Source organism: Leucopleurus acutus (genome assembly GCF_964270905.1).
Source record: "Leucopleurus acutus genome assembly, chromosome: 2".
Lineage (NCBI taxonomy): Eukaryota > Metazoa > Chordata > Mammalia > Artiodactyla > Delphinidae > Leucopleurus > Leucopleurus acutus.
The window spans coordinates 2,017,877-2,031,401 of NC_139143.1; the positions used below are offsets into that span (position 1 = coordinate 2,017,877).

At 53.0% G+C, this 13,525-nt stretch overlaps 1 protein-coding gene across 1 annotated transcript in view; it reads right to left on the reverse strand.

The window, feature by feature from the left end:
• Positions 1-1,248: 1,248 nt before the first annotated feature.
• IGFN1 (immunoglobulin like and fibronectin type III domain containing 1) overlaps positions 1,249-13,525 on the reverse strand; it is a gene marked incomplete at both ends in the record, with an annotated part of 37,014 nt that continues 24,737 nt past the window's right edge. Inside the window, 7 exons of the mRNA XM_082834254.1 lie at positions 1,249-1,445; positions 1,592-1,645; positions 2,099-2,280; positions 3,168-3,241; positions 3,374-3,481; positions 4,178-4,263; positions 13,156-13,482. Of these exons, the coding sequence (XP_082690380.1) occupies positions 1,249-1,445; positions 1,592-1,645; positions 2,099-2,280; positions 3,168-3,241; positions 3,374-3,481; positions 4,178-4,263; positions 13,156-13,482 (1,028 nt within the window). The remainder of the gene's footprint in view (positions 1,446-1,591; positions 1,646-2,098; positions 2,281-3,167; positions 3,242-3,373; positions 3,482-4,177; positions 4,264-13,155; positions 13,483-13,525) is intronic.

Consider the following 13,525-nt stretch of genomic DNA (forward strand, 5'->3'; position numbering starts at 1 on the left):
GCATTTGACTGTATGTAAAACACACGTCAACGGCTCAAAGTCCTCGAGGGGGACAGACTCAGATGGAGGGAAAGGATGGACTGGGACCCGCAGACAGCTCTGTGCCTTCTGACAAAGACAACCCAGGGAGACAGGACAGCACGGGGAGGTGGGTGGGGCCCCTTGTCGGAGCAGGGGCCCGGGAGCCACGATTCTCTGCCCAGAAGCCAGGGCCAGACGTGCCGATCTGCGCGCACACGATGACCAGAATCTGTCCCGCCCAGGCCACGCTCCAGCTCGGAGGCCTCCCCAGGACCTGCACGCCGGGCAGTCCAGGTGAGCACACTCCTGGCCCCTTTTGGTCCTCAGCCCCAGCTGCGGGGAGGGCCTGGCGGCAAGGCGGGCAGAACCGTCCCGCGTTACAGGAGCGCTTGTCCGCCTGCAGAGTCATCTCCCTGCAGCCCACTGCCTGGCCTCCCTCCTCCGGTGCCCGGGCCCACCACCTGCCGGGCCCTCACGGAGGAGGGCTGGGGAGCACCCAGACGACAGGGTGTGAGCTGCCCGGCGGCGTGGGGAGGCTGGCTGGGAGCCACGACTCCTTGCTTGGGAAGCTGGGAACAAGCACCGGCAGCTCCCCTGACGCAGGCGGGGGCTGAGCGCTGCCTCCGCCGGGCTCTAGCTGCGGCTGCCACGCCAGCCCCACCCCATGAGCCTCCTCAGGCCTGGGGGCGGGGCAAGGCCTTGCGCGTGCGCAGTGCACTCTTCCCGGGAGTCCGGAGCCCGCACCCTGGGCCTGGCCTCCAGGTGAGGCCGGGCAGCCTCGCCTGGCTCTGGAAGAGGAGGCTCCCGGGGCGGGGCGGCAGCTCCCTGGGCGAGGCCAGGCCTGGGGGACGGGTGGGTCCGCTAGCTGCAGCATTCAGCAAACGACAAAGGCACACCTCTCTTACCTGGAACAGGTGAGACCTCCTCAGCCCACCTCCCTGGGCCAAACCCACTTCCCGCCCTCCCTCGCCTCTCCGTGATATGGCCCGACTGGCCCCTGCCCTCTGGTAACAGGAACCAGCCGGCTTCTCCCACTGCAGGGGGCAGGCCAGCACCGTCCCACCGGCGAAGGAACAGAGGGGCCCAGGCAGGGCCCCGCCCCAGGGGCTGATGGGAGCTTGACAGTGCCTGTGATGCTGCAAGGACGTGCCAACACGGACCAACTCCCTAATCATTAAAACACAAAACCAAACCAACTTCTCAGGAAGGAGTTTGAAAACGGTAAGCTCAGCAGAACGGGGTCTCCCTCCCCAGCAAGCTCAGGAGCGGAGGGAGGGACCCGCCTGTCCTCCCGGCCCGCTGCTCCCCCCGCGGCAGCCCTGCCGCCGCCAGTTCTGCCAGCTCCCGCTCTGCCCGGCGCAGGCACACACGTTTATCCCAGCTCTGGGATGGACCGGGCTGTCCTGGCTGGGACTGCTGCAGAGCTGCGGCAGGACAGCGGGTGATGGTGGCACTCAGCTCCCCGAGTCCACTGCCCTGTGGACTGCAGAGCTACTCCCAGCCGCCGTCTGAGCAGGGACACAGCTCCAGGGGGAGGGGCAGGGTGGGCTCCCGTCCAGCTGACACTCACGCATCCCCTCCACGGCCGGCCCTGAGCTGGCCGGTTGTCCACGGGCCCACAAGCCTGGAGGAGGGGGTGAGGGGCGGAGGGACAGGCTGGGGGGTCCGCACAGAAAGGAGAGCCCCCCAGAGGATGGCCAGAGGTGGGGTGCAGGCTGGCAGGGCTCCACACCAGCTGTAGGTCTGCGGCTGTGCGGGGCAGGGGAGGACACCCCCCAGGGGAGGCTGGAGTTGGCAGGCTGAAGCCCAAGGTGGACGAGAAGGTCGCTCTGTTGGAAGGCACCCTCCCCACGGCTTCCGGGCAGCAATGTGCAGAGAAGCACCTGTCCCTGCCAGGGCCACCCTCCCAGGGCCTGTGCCTGCATGCTGGCCACATCACAGGCACCTCACCCAGGACACCGTGTGTCGGGAGGGAGCACAGCAGAGCTGCCAGGAGCTGAGGCCGCGCCCTGTCTCCCCACCTCCTGCCTGCCCGCCTCCCTGGCCGAGGTGGGCTTGGCTGGACGGAAAGGGCTACCACAGCCCAGGGAGGGTGTCTCGTCTGAGCCTCCGGCTGGGCCTGGCCGCCGCCCTGTCCACTCGCCCTTGGCCGTGGCCACGGCCTGTTCTTGATGGGCCAGTCTGCAGCCCTGTCCGGGCCATCTGAGCCAGGCCCTGGGGGGCTCCACGCTGGCCACTCCCTCAGGGAGACACCAGGCTCTGGGCCCAGGGGGAAAGAGGGGGTCTGCGTGTGGGCCTGTCCTCCCGTGTCCTGGAGGGAACGTGCCGAGGACACGTAAGCAGGCCCAGACGGCAGCACGAGAGAGAAGGTGGCGTTGGGCTGGGTCTCGCTGGCCCTGCCCACTGTCCCCAGCCACAGGCCATGCGGGTCACCAAGACCCCCAAGGACCTGCCTCCCGACCTCCCCTCTGAAGCCCCTCTAAGTGATACCCAGGACCCGAGCCCTGATACCAGAAGACCCCAGGCTGAGGACCATGGGGGGGGGAGGGGGGGGAGGAGGGCGCGGGGAGGGGAGGTGGCTGGGGAAGGAGACACCCCCTCCGCCAGGCCAGGGACAGGGCTCCTGGTCCAGCACGGAGTTCTCCCAGAAGGGCCCAGGGGAGATCCGAAGGGGAGGGAGAACCTGCTGGTGGTGGCTGGTGCCGCCCTCCATCCTCCTCCCCTGCCCCCACGCAGCCCCCTTTCCTGAAGGACGAGTTCTCACAGCCACGTGTCCGGCCCGGCTGCAAAGCCTGGGGCACCACCTGGTGGTCAGGTCTGGGATGGCAGGCCGCTGGGTCCCAGGACTCAGGAGGGGGCCAGGGCTTCCCCAGTGCCCCACCCACCCCACCCATGCACTCTGGGTTGGGCGGGGCTCCTGGCCCCCACACTGCTGGACTCCACTGCCTGCCTCTCCCACCTGCTCCAGCCATTCCTCACTGGTTTTGGCAAGCTGGCCTCCCTCTGGGTGCGAGCACGGATGGGGGGTCTGGGGGAGGGTCTGTGATCACCTCCATGGCACCAATGAAGGACTGGGCTGAGGGATACTGAGTGACTTTCTCAAGGACACACAACTGGTAAACGACGGTGCTGGGACAGGATGGCACCTGCGGGACACCCAGAGCTTCTCGGGGTGCGGAGCCCCAGGAGTCTGCAGCCTCAGCCCCAGGACAGGCCCTCCCTGGGGGGAGAGTGGAAAGAACATTAAACTGGGAGTTAGAATTTAAGCCCAGCTCTACCCTAACTCGCTGTGAGGCTCTGGGCAACGTGCTTTCCCTCTCTGGGCCTTGTCTGACCCCAGTGGACATCACACCCGGACAATCTCCATGGGCTGGAGGCCGGGCCTCAGGTTCCTGGCTCCCACAGACAGGGGCTGGGCCTCAGGCTGCAGGTGAGTGACAGTGACACCCTCCCTCCCTGCCTGCCTCCACAGGAGAGTAGGTGAGCCAGACCCCTGTCCTCCTCTGTCCTGTGAGCCCCGCTGCTTCCGGGGCCTGCTGCCCTCAGCTGCCACCAGCAGGAGTGAAGGGGGCCCATGGGAGCTGGTAATGACCTGACCTTGGATTAGCAGCGTTCAAAGTGCATTCACACTCATGACCCCGGAGGTAGGCAGGACCGCCGTATTGGCCATTTGAGGAAAGTCCAAGACCCAGGATGGTTAGGTGAGGTGCCTGAGGTCCCCCAGCGGGCAGGGGCAGCCTTCAAGTCAGTGCAGTTTGTTTTCACCAGGTATCTGCCACACTTTCGTCCCCCACCCCAGCTCCCTGGCTCCTGTCACTGCAGCTGCAGGGCCTGGGAGAGCCGCCCCTGTGGCCAGGGCCCCTCTGCCTCTGAGGTTCGCTGGACCATGACGCCCAGTCCTCGCTCCAGCCGGCCTTCTGGGCCTCCCACTGTCCCCAGGGGCTGCAGCATCTCCCAGAGGCTGGTGGCCAGGGACCCGACAGGACACTCTAGGTGGGAGCCTGATGCCTGGGCCCGGTCCAGCCGTGGGCAGAGCAGCTCAGGGGCCCCTCTCCAGGCCGCCTGACCTCTCCCGCAGCACCACCCGCTGGCCCTACGGCCCCTCCCTGGCCCAGAGCAGCTGCGCCAGACTTTCTGCAGAGACCACGGCCAGTACCCGCTTGGTCAGCCCCATGGCTTCTCCGGCCAGTGCCACCCAAAGCTGGGTCAGCTGCTGCTCCAGGATGCCCAGGCCACGGCCCTCTAACCCGACAAGTAAGAGGGTCACTTTCCTATTTGAGAAAGTCCCCATCGCTGCTGCCGTCCTGGCTATATATCATTACAACAGCCATCCATCACATTATTATCAGTGGTAATATTACTGCTAAGCCCCCGGAGTAATTCTGACATGCACTGAAATTTGGGAACTAACCCTACCCTCACCCAGGACCGGTGACATACTTGCGGGTCCCGTGCAAAATGCAAACGGGAAGCCCCTTGTTTAAAAATTAAGAATTTCAGGATGGCAACGGCAGAGCCTTAAGTCACGTGAGAACCCTTCCAAGCGGGGTCTCTGGCGGCCACAGCTCGCGCTGCCCCCCACTCATTCTGAGCCCCTACGGGTCCCATCTTCCAGCCCCCCCCTCACCCCCACCATTCTCAGCAGGGGGTTCCGAGGACTCACGAAAGGTGGGGTGTCTCCAGTCGCATGACGACACCCTTGGTCGTTGCCATTGGTTGGCTGCGGCCGTGTTTCCACAGCCAATGAGGGGAAAGAGAGGGAGGCGTGGGCGTGGCCTGGCGCTGAGGGGCGCTGGAGGGCAGGGCGGAGACCAGCGCACCTGGGCTGCTAGGACCTGTGCCCGTCCGGTATAAGTTACCGTTGTCTTGTCCTCTCTTTCATTTCCTCTCTCACCACAGTAGACTGTCGCCAACGATCCTATCTTATCTTTTATGACTCAGTGCAGATGTGAGAAGGCCTTTCCTGTGCTTTGGAAATTATGTACGAGTAAAAGGCAATATAATGTAGCTTAAGAGATAGACACGGGAGACATCTCACCCACCTTAAAATTGGGAACAGAAAACATACAACTCAGTTGAATAAATCTGCAATGTTTGTGACCTGAATTAACGCATTCAACAGCACTCTTTCGAGTACAATGTTTTACATATAAAGATCAGTAAAGGTGAGTCGGGGGAGGAGAGGGGAGAAATGAGAGGGGTGTGTGTGTGTCCGAGAGAGAGGAATTCTATTCAAATGCTTTGTGCAACAGTTTATTACTTTTACTTATTTTGTTAAATGTACATACCAGAGTGTACAAAAAAGTATTTTTTTTTTCTGGTTGAAAGAATGATAAAACATAAACTCCATGTTACCTACCCAAGTTAAGAAATAGATCACCGTGGTTTCCCTGAGGCCTCGCCTTAGCTGAGCTGCAATTTTTTCTTTCTCCTCTCGCCAGCTCTGCCTCCAGGAGTAACTGCTAGCTGACACCTGTGTTAATTAACCGCCCGAGCCTCTTTACGGCTGTGCCGCTGTGTGTGTCCATCCTTACAGGGCAGCATGCTGACTGCCTGCTGTTGACCCGGATGTAGATGGATGGACACACACTGTGTGTAGCTTATGTCATTTGCTTCTTTCGATCAAACTCTTTTTGAGATACCTCCACGTTAATGACTAAAGCAGTTGTTACTCGTTTTTGAAACTTTATTCTATTTCTTTTTCTATCCATTCTACTGCTGGTGCATATTGCATTGTTTCCAGTTTGTGGCTATTGTAACAGTCACGATGCTGCTATGAAATCTTTTCCCCAAGGCACACGTACCAAAGTTTCTTGTCTAGACTATAGCCTAGGAGAGGAATTGCTGGGTCAAAGCGTATCATTCCTGGGATGGTCAGTTTTCTGTGTCAACTTGGCTGGGATAAGGGAGGCCCAGATGGCTGGTGAAACATGGCTTCTGGGTGTGTCTGTGAGGTTGTTTCCAGAAGAGGTTAGCACTGGAATCTGTAAAGGTGGTCCTCATCAGGGAGGGTGGGCGTCACCTAACCCCCTGAGGGTCTGAATGGAATGGAGAGGCGGAGGCAGGGCGAGTTTGCTTGAGTTGGGACCTCCATCTTCTGCCCTTAGAGAGGGATGACCCTGCTTCTTGGGCCTTCGGATCACACCAGGACGGACACTGTTGACTCCCCGGGTCCCAGTTCCTGGGCCTCAGTCTGTACTGGAAGTACCTCTGGCTTCCCTGGGCCTCCAGCCTGCAGGCTGCAGACTGTGGGATTGACCGGTCTCCACAGCCCCTCAGAGTAAATCTCTTTCTATTCATCCACATGTAACCTATTGGTTCTGTTTCTCCAGAGAACCCTCACTGATGTAATTCCCACACTCCACCTGCTCAGGTAATGGCTTTCTCCCATTCACATCCCTATTAGCCGTTGGCGAGAGTCCACAGTCTCACCAGAATTTGGGCGGACTGTTAATTTTCACTAGTCTGATAAAGTGACCCATTATACAATTATGGTTTAAATATTACAAATTGGGGTTTAGAGGTTAGGGTTACAAATGAGGCTGAACACTTGTCCATATATTTCTGAGCCAATATTTGTATTACCTGTTCTTGGAAAGGTCTGTTTGCGTCTTTTCCTCATTTTTCTCTTGAGATGTTTATTTTCTCATTGATTTGAAGACGTTTTTAGAGACACGAATCACGGACAGTAACTGACCTGATCAGGCAGCAGATCCCTCGCCCATTCTGTGGCTTATACTGTCACGTTCTTTATTGACTTTTGGTAAAACATGTTGAATTTTAATACAGTCAAATTAATCTGTTTTCTTTTATGGCTTTGCTTTTGACATCTTAGGAAATCCTTCCCTACCTCAAAGTAATACAGATATTTTCCTATTCTAGCATGTTCTAAGATTTATAGCTTTGCCACTTCTATATAAATTTTTAATACACCTGGAATTCATTTTCATGTATAGAATAAGGTAGGAATTCAATTTCACTTGCATAACCAATTGTCCCAGAACAACTTATGAAATAGTTCATCCCCTCCTGTTGGTTTATGGTGCCCACTGTGTCATAAGTCAAGTTTCCAAATAGGCCTGGGTTTATTCTTCCTGGTCCCGCGTATGTTTCCTGATGCATCCAAAGTACGCTGTTTTAGTTATCAATACTGTAGTGATACTGAGCCTTGATATCTGACAGGGCAAATTTCCTCCTCTCTTTTTTATTCTTCTTCAGGAATTCCCTGACATTTTTTTGGACTCTTTGTTCACCCACATACATTTTAGAGTCACTTTGTCAATTTATGTGAAAAGCCCTGTTGGAATTTTTTTTGAAAATGTATTGAAGCTATAGACGAATTTGGAGCAAACTGATATCTTTGTAGTATTATCTTCCTATCCAGGGATGCAGTCTGTCCATTTACTTATGCCATTTAAAATTTCTTTCAAGGGACTTCCCTGGTGGTCCAGCGGTTAAGAATCCGCCTGCCAGTGCAGGCGACACGGGTTCGAGCCCTGGTCCGGGAAGACCCCACATGCAGCAGAGCAATTAAGCATGTGCACCACAACAACTGAGGCTGTGCTCTAGAGCCCGCGAGCCACAACTACTGAGCCCACGTGCTGCAACTACTGAAGCCCGGGCGCCTAGAGCCCGTGCTCCGCAACAAGAGAAGCCACCTCAATGAGAAGCCCGCGCACCGCAAGGAACAGCGGCCCCCGCTCGCCGCAACCAGAGAAAGCCCGCGCGCAGCAACAAAGACCCAACGCAGCTAAAAATAAATAAATAAAAAATAAAATAAATTTATTAAAAAAAATCCTATGGTTTAAAATTTTTTTTTCTTTAATAAGGTTTTATAATTTCTCCATTATCCATCTTTTGTTAGCTCTGTTCCTAGGTATTGTACTTGTTGCTATTCTAAATGATATCTTTTTAAAGTTACATTTTCCAGTTGAGTCGAGCTGTTTACGGAAATACAAATGTATTCGGTTATTTTATCCAGAACGCTTGTTGAATTCTTTTATTAATTTGTATATTTTGTAGATTATTCTGCATTTTGTATAGACAATCATATCATCTGCAAGTAATGCTAGCTTTGTTTCTTTCTTTCCAATTCCTACATAGTTACTTGTTTTTGTTGCGCTGGCGAGGAGCCCCAGTACACTATTAGCTATACATGATGACTGTAGGCATTTTGTCTTGCTTCTGATTTTAAAGAGAATGATTTCAACATTTCAACATCAATTACGATGTTTGCTGCAGGTCTTTGTAAATGGCCTTTATGTACATTATTTTAATCCTCACAACACACCTATGAGGAAAGTACTATTATTATTATTATTATCTTCATCTCTATAAATAAGGAAACTGAAACCCAGCGAGATTAAAGAAGCTCCTGGAGGCTACAGAGCTCCTTAAGCTTTCAAGACCAGGCAGCCTGGCTCCAGAGTCTGTTTGTAACACTCTGAAACTTCTCATTGGATGTTGAATTTTATTAAATCCTTCATGTACATCTATTGAAATGATTGTGTGGTTTTCTCCTTTATTTTATCTATGTGGCGAATTACATGAATCATTTTCCTAATATGACCCCAATATTGCAGCTCTGGCACAAACCTACCTTGGTTGTGACGTACGAACATTCCCCTCCTGCTGGATTCAGCTCTCCAACATTTGTTAACGATTCTGCGTCTACGTTAATAAGTTAGACTGGTCTATAATTTTCCACCTTTGTACTGTCCCTGTGGTTCTATCATCAGGTTAGACTAATCTTATTTAATAAGGTGGAGAGTCCCCCTTCTTTTTCGAGTCTCTGGGGAAGTTGGTTAAGATTATAAATGTTGGGCTTCCCCGGTGGCGCAGTGGTTGAGAGTCCGCCTGCTGATGCAGGGGACATGGGTTCGTGCCCCGGTCCGGGAAGATCCCACGTGCCGCGGAGCGACTGCGCCCGTGAGGCATGGCCGCTGAGCCTGCGCATCCGGAGCCTGTGCTCCACAGCAGGAGAGGCCACGGCGGCGAGAGGCCCGCGTACCGCAAAAAAAAAAAAAAAAAAAAAGAAAAGAAAAGAAAAGAAAATATTATAAATGTTCCTGATGCATTTGCAAGAACTTTTCACCTACCAGACTTTGGGCTGTTTTCTTTGTGGGAAAATGCTTAGCGACCAACTGAATATCTTCAATGATATAGGACTATTCGGGTTTTCTGTCTCTTCTTGAGTCTGTTTCGGTAAATGATTTTTTTTTCTAGGAATTCACACATTCCGTTGAAATGTTCAAATGTCTTAACATCAAGTATTTAATAGTACCTTTTTTCTCTGCCGAATCTGTAGTGTGTCCTGTTTTTCATTCTTAATGTTTATTTTTGCCATTTCTTTTTTTCCCTTGATTAATCATAACAGAAGTTTTTCAGTATTATTAGCCATTTCAAAAAGACAACGTTTGAATTATATTACTCTTTCTACAAATGTGTAATAATTTACACACTACTATAATTTCTGCCTTTCATTGTTGTCTTCTAAGTTCTTTAAAGTTATTCTACTTTGTTTCATTTTAAAGAAGTTATTTGCTTTATTCTTTAAAAATTATTTCATTTATTAAAAAGTTATTTGCTAAATGCCATGACAACCTCTAGATCTCAGTAGCTTAATATGGTTCAGGTTAATTTTCATATCACAGCCCAAGGCGGGCTGGTCTGGAGGACTTGTTCTCCCTGGAAGCATTCAGGAGTGAGGGGTCCTTTGGTCAGTGGCTCCACCGACCTCTAGAGCTACAGGGTCCTACAAGAATGCATGGCATCAAGCTGGGCATTGAAGGAAGGGAGAGAAGGGACGCCTGCACAGCCAGTCCTAAGGGGGCAGCCGGGGAAATAGTTCCCACCACTTGGCCCTTGTTCCCTGGGCCATAACTCAGTCACATGACCTACCTAGCTGGGAGGCTGGGAAACTGTCTATCACAGATCCTTCTCTTATTGGTTTAGAGCTTTTTTTTTTCTTTTTCAGAGTGAGTATATAAGCTATAAATTTTCTTCCGCATTTGCTTTTCACTGGCTCCTAAGGGTTTTGATGTGTAGTTTTCATTTTATTTATCATTCAGTTCTAAATGTTTTCCTCTTTTCCATTTTTTTATTTGTTTGAATCATTAATTGTTTAAAGATACATTTTGTTAATTATTCTTGTATATCTGTCCATTTCTGCTTTAGATGTTTTGTGGCTATATTTTTATCTATATTTGGGGGCTCTATTTTTAGGTCCACGCCAGTTCAGAATTGTTATACTTTCCTGGTGATGTAAACATTTTAACCTTTTGCAGTGACTCCAGACTCGTGTCTGGTAATGGCATTCGCTTTAATATTATTTATGTGCTACATATAATGTAGTTATATCGGGGGGTTTGTTTGTTTTTGTTTTACTTTTTGGCTAGTATTTACTTGAAATATCCTTTTCATTCTTCCTTTCCACCTTTCTGGGTCCTGTGTTTAAGTGTGTCTTAGCAAACAGGATACAGCTAGTTCTTTAAAATCTAGTCTGGTGATTTTTTTAACTGGAGAATCTAACTCGCATTTATTGTGATTACTGATATATTTTCTATTTATTTGTATTTGTCCCAAGAGTTCTGTTTCTCTTCCCCCCTCCTCTCCCCTCCCCCTCCTCTCCCCTCCCCCTCCCCTCCCTCCTCTCCCCTCCCCTCCTCTCCCCTCCCCTCCTCTCCCCTCCCCTCCTCTCCCCTCCCCCCTCCTTTGCCCCCCTCCTCCCCCTCCTCTTTTTCCCCTCCTCCTTACTTGCCCTCTTTTTGATTGATTGCCATTATTTTTCTCATTCCATATTTTGTTTGGAAGCTATACACTCAGAACCTATTCGTTTAGGCTTAACTCCAGTTATTGTTAATGGGTGCAAAAGTTTAAGAATAATAATATTCTAGCATATTTCACCTCTGATCACTCTTCTCCTAAATTGCACCTAATGTTTGTCCAATATTTTAGTCTATCCTAGTAGATATTATTACTATTATTTGCAGCCAGCATTTTTTTGTTTACCCAAATATTTTCAAATATCTTTGCTGACCATTTTTTCTTGCATCTCAGAACTTATCTCTAGAGATCATTTTTCTTCTGTCTGAGGTATAAAGTGGAAATTATTCAGAGTTTATTGGTGGTAAACTCCATTTCTGTTTTTCAGAAAAAGTCCCTATTTTGCCCTCATAACAATACATGCAGGGACATGAAATTACTGCGTCATCAAGAGAGTTATACATGTTAAAGCTTTTGATACCTATTACTTCCCGGGAGCCTAGGAGGCTCAGGGGCCAGGCCTGGAAGGTGAAGGAGGACCAGAGCTTCTGGTGGAGGTGGTGGGTCGCACAGCATCCCATCCTGTCTGTGACATCGGTGACACGGGGCAGTGGGACTGTGGAGGGGCAAGCTGGGGCTCACAGAGCCTGCGCAGCAGTGTTATTTCCCAGCCCAGACTCCACCCAGGGAAGCCTCTGGCTTTGAGCAGGATTTGGCCAGACAGAGGCATGCAGGAGACACGGGCTCGGGCGGGGCAGGGCGGGGCGGGGGTGGGGGGTGGGGGGCTGTCTCTCCACCATGCAGACCCTCGGAACGTTCCCAGCTTTCCCACCCTTGGAACTGACTGCACAGCCCCAGGATGCAGAAGAGCCCGGTTCTGGCCCAGCTCTTCCCTCCAGCCAGAAGCCCACCCCTGGCTGGAGCCTGGCACAGAGGCTCTGCACTGGGAATCTTCTCCCCAGCGTGCAGACCCCAAATTCACTTGCAAATGGTTTGCCAGTGTTAGCCAATGCTTTAATAAAGAAACAACATACAGAGAGCAGCTGTCCCAGCACACACACACACACCTGGCTCCCGCCCAGGTCCTCAGGCCCCCGTGCTCTCCCCTCACTGTGGTCACTCAGGCACAGCCCGTCCTGACCTCCCCCGAGGGATCTGGCCTCCATCCTGCAGACACATCCAGTTCCCTCTGCTCCCCCAGGCAGGAGGCTCGCTGCCATCCTGTTCAGTGACTCAGCTTGGGGCTGGGAGGCTGAATGCTCGCTTCTTCTCCTCCGTGGGCCTCCGTGCCCTCCGGGAGGAGCTTCCCCAGGAGCCCACTCACTCCCCTCTCCCTGGGGCTCTGGGCACGGCCAGCGTCCTGCATCCTCTGGGACTGCCTCCCCAGGCCAGTGCGGTGTGAGGAGTGAACCTTCGAGGATCTGCCTTCATTCCAAGGCTGTGGGGACGGGCTGGGGCACTCCAGGGTGTGTTGGGGCTCAGAGCTAGATTCTGCAAGACACAGAGGACCAGGATCCCGGCTTGTCATCCTGAAGGTCAACGTGACACCGCAGGGGGTCAGGCCTCGGGGCTCTGCCACGGGCGTGTGGGTTCAGATCCCCAGCCACCACATGCTCCCCCACTTTGGGCAAAGTTCTTCCCTGGCCCCGTGGGGAACCGTAACCTCCCCCAAACGATAGGCGTGCACACGAGCTGGGCACTTCGCAACATTCCTTTCCCGGGTTGAAAGGGCCATCGCTGAACAAAGGTCAATCCCGATTAATTAAAAATGTTTAGGAGTTACTTTTTTTTTTTTTAACTATTCAAAATATAAGATACTATTGGGGACTAACACAATATTGTAAATCAACTATATTCCAATATAAAATAAAAATTAAAAACATAAAAGAAATGTACTCTAACAATAAAAAAAAAAGGCTAGTTTTCTTATTAACACACATTATTTACTTTACTGGGGAATACCCATGAGAGAACCAGGGTGGCCTTGGGGCACTAGGTGTCCCTCTCTGGGCATATTTATGAAGGTGCAACTGAGAAGAAGCCTCTTTCTCTCTCATTCAAAATGGGTCGCGAGGCCATCGTGGGAAGCTTAGGCGGGTGGCACGTAGCCCCTCAGGCCAAGAGCTGCTCACCAGTGATCTCATCCACTGCGATGGGCAAACCAAGGCCCCAGGAGGGCCGAAGGTGGAGGTTAAATAACAGCGCTCATGGAGAGCCAGGCGGAGAACCGCGCTGTCCTGACTCCAGCCCACCCCTCTAGAAGGGGACGGGCCCCTTGAGGACTCCCTGAAGGCAGACGGGAGCTGCGTCTCTGGTTCTCCTCCCCCCCCCCACCCGGCCAGCTCGCCCCACTGTCGGGTAGCGTCTCACCCATGACGATGAGGGTGGCGGTGCTGATGGCCTGGCCCAGTGTGTTCTCGGCCACCGCCTTGTACTTGCCACCGTCCTCGGCCGAGACGCTGGGGATGACCAGGGAGCACACGCCCAGCAGGTCGGTGCTGTACACGGCGGGGTCGCCTGCCAGGCTCTGGTCGTTCTTGAACCAGGTGACGCGGGGCCGCGGCCAGCCCCGCACGGCGCAGGTCATGCAGCACTCAGAACCCAGGGGCAGCAGGTGGGTCCGCAGGCCCACCAGGAAGCGGGGCTTCTGTCTCAGGTCGGGCTCCTGGTAGCTGGGAGCCTTCACCGTGACCCTGTCTGCGGTGGAAACTGGCAGGCGAGGAGGGTCAGAAAGAGAGAA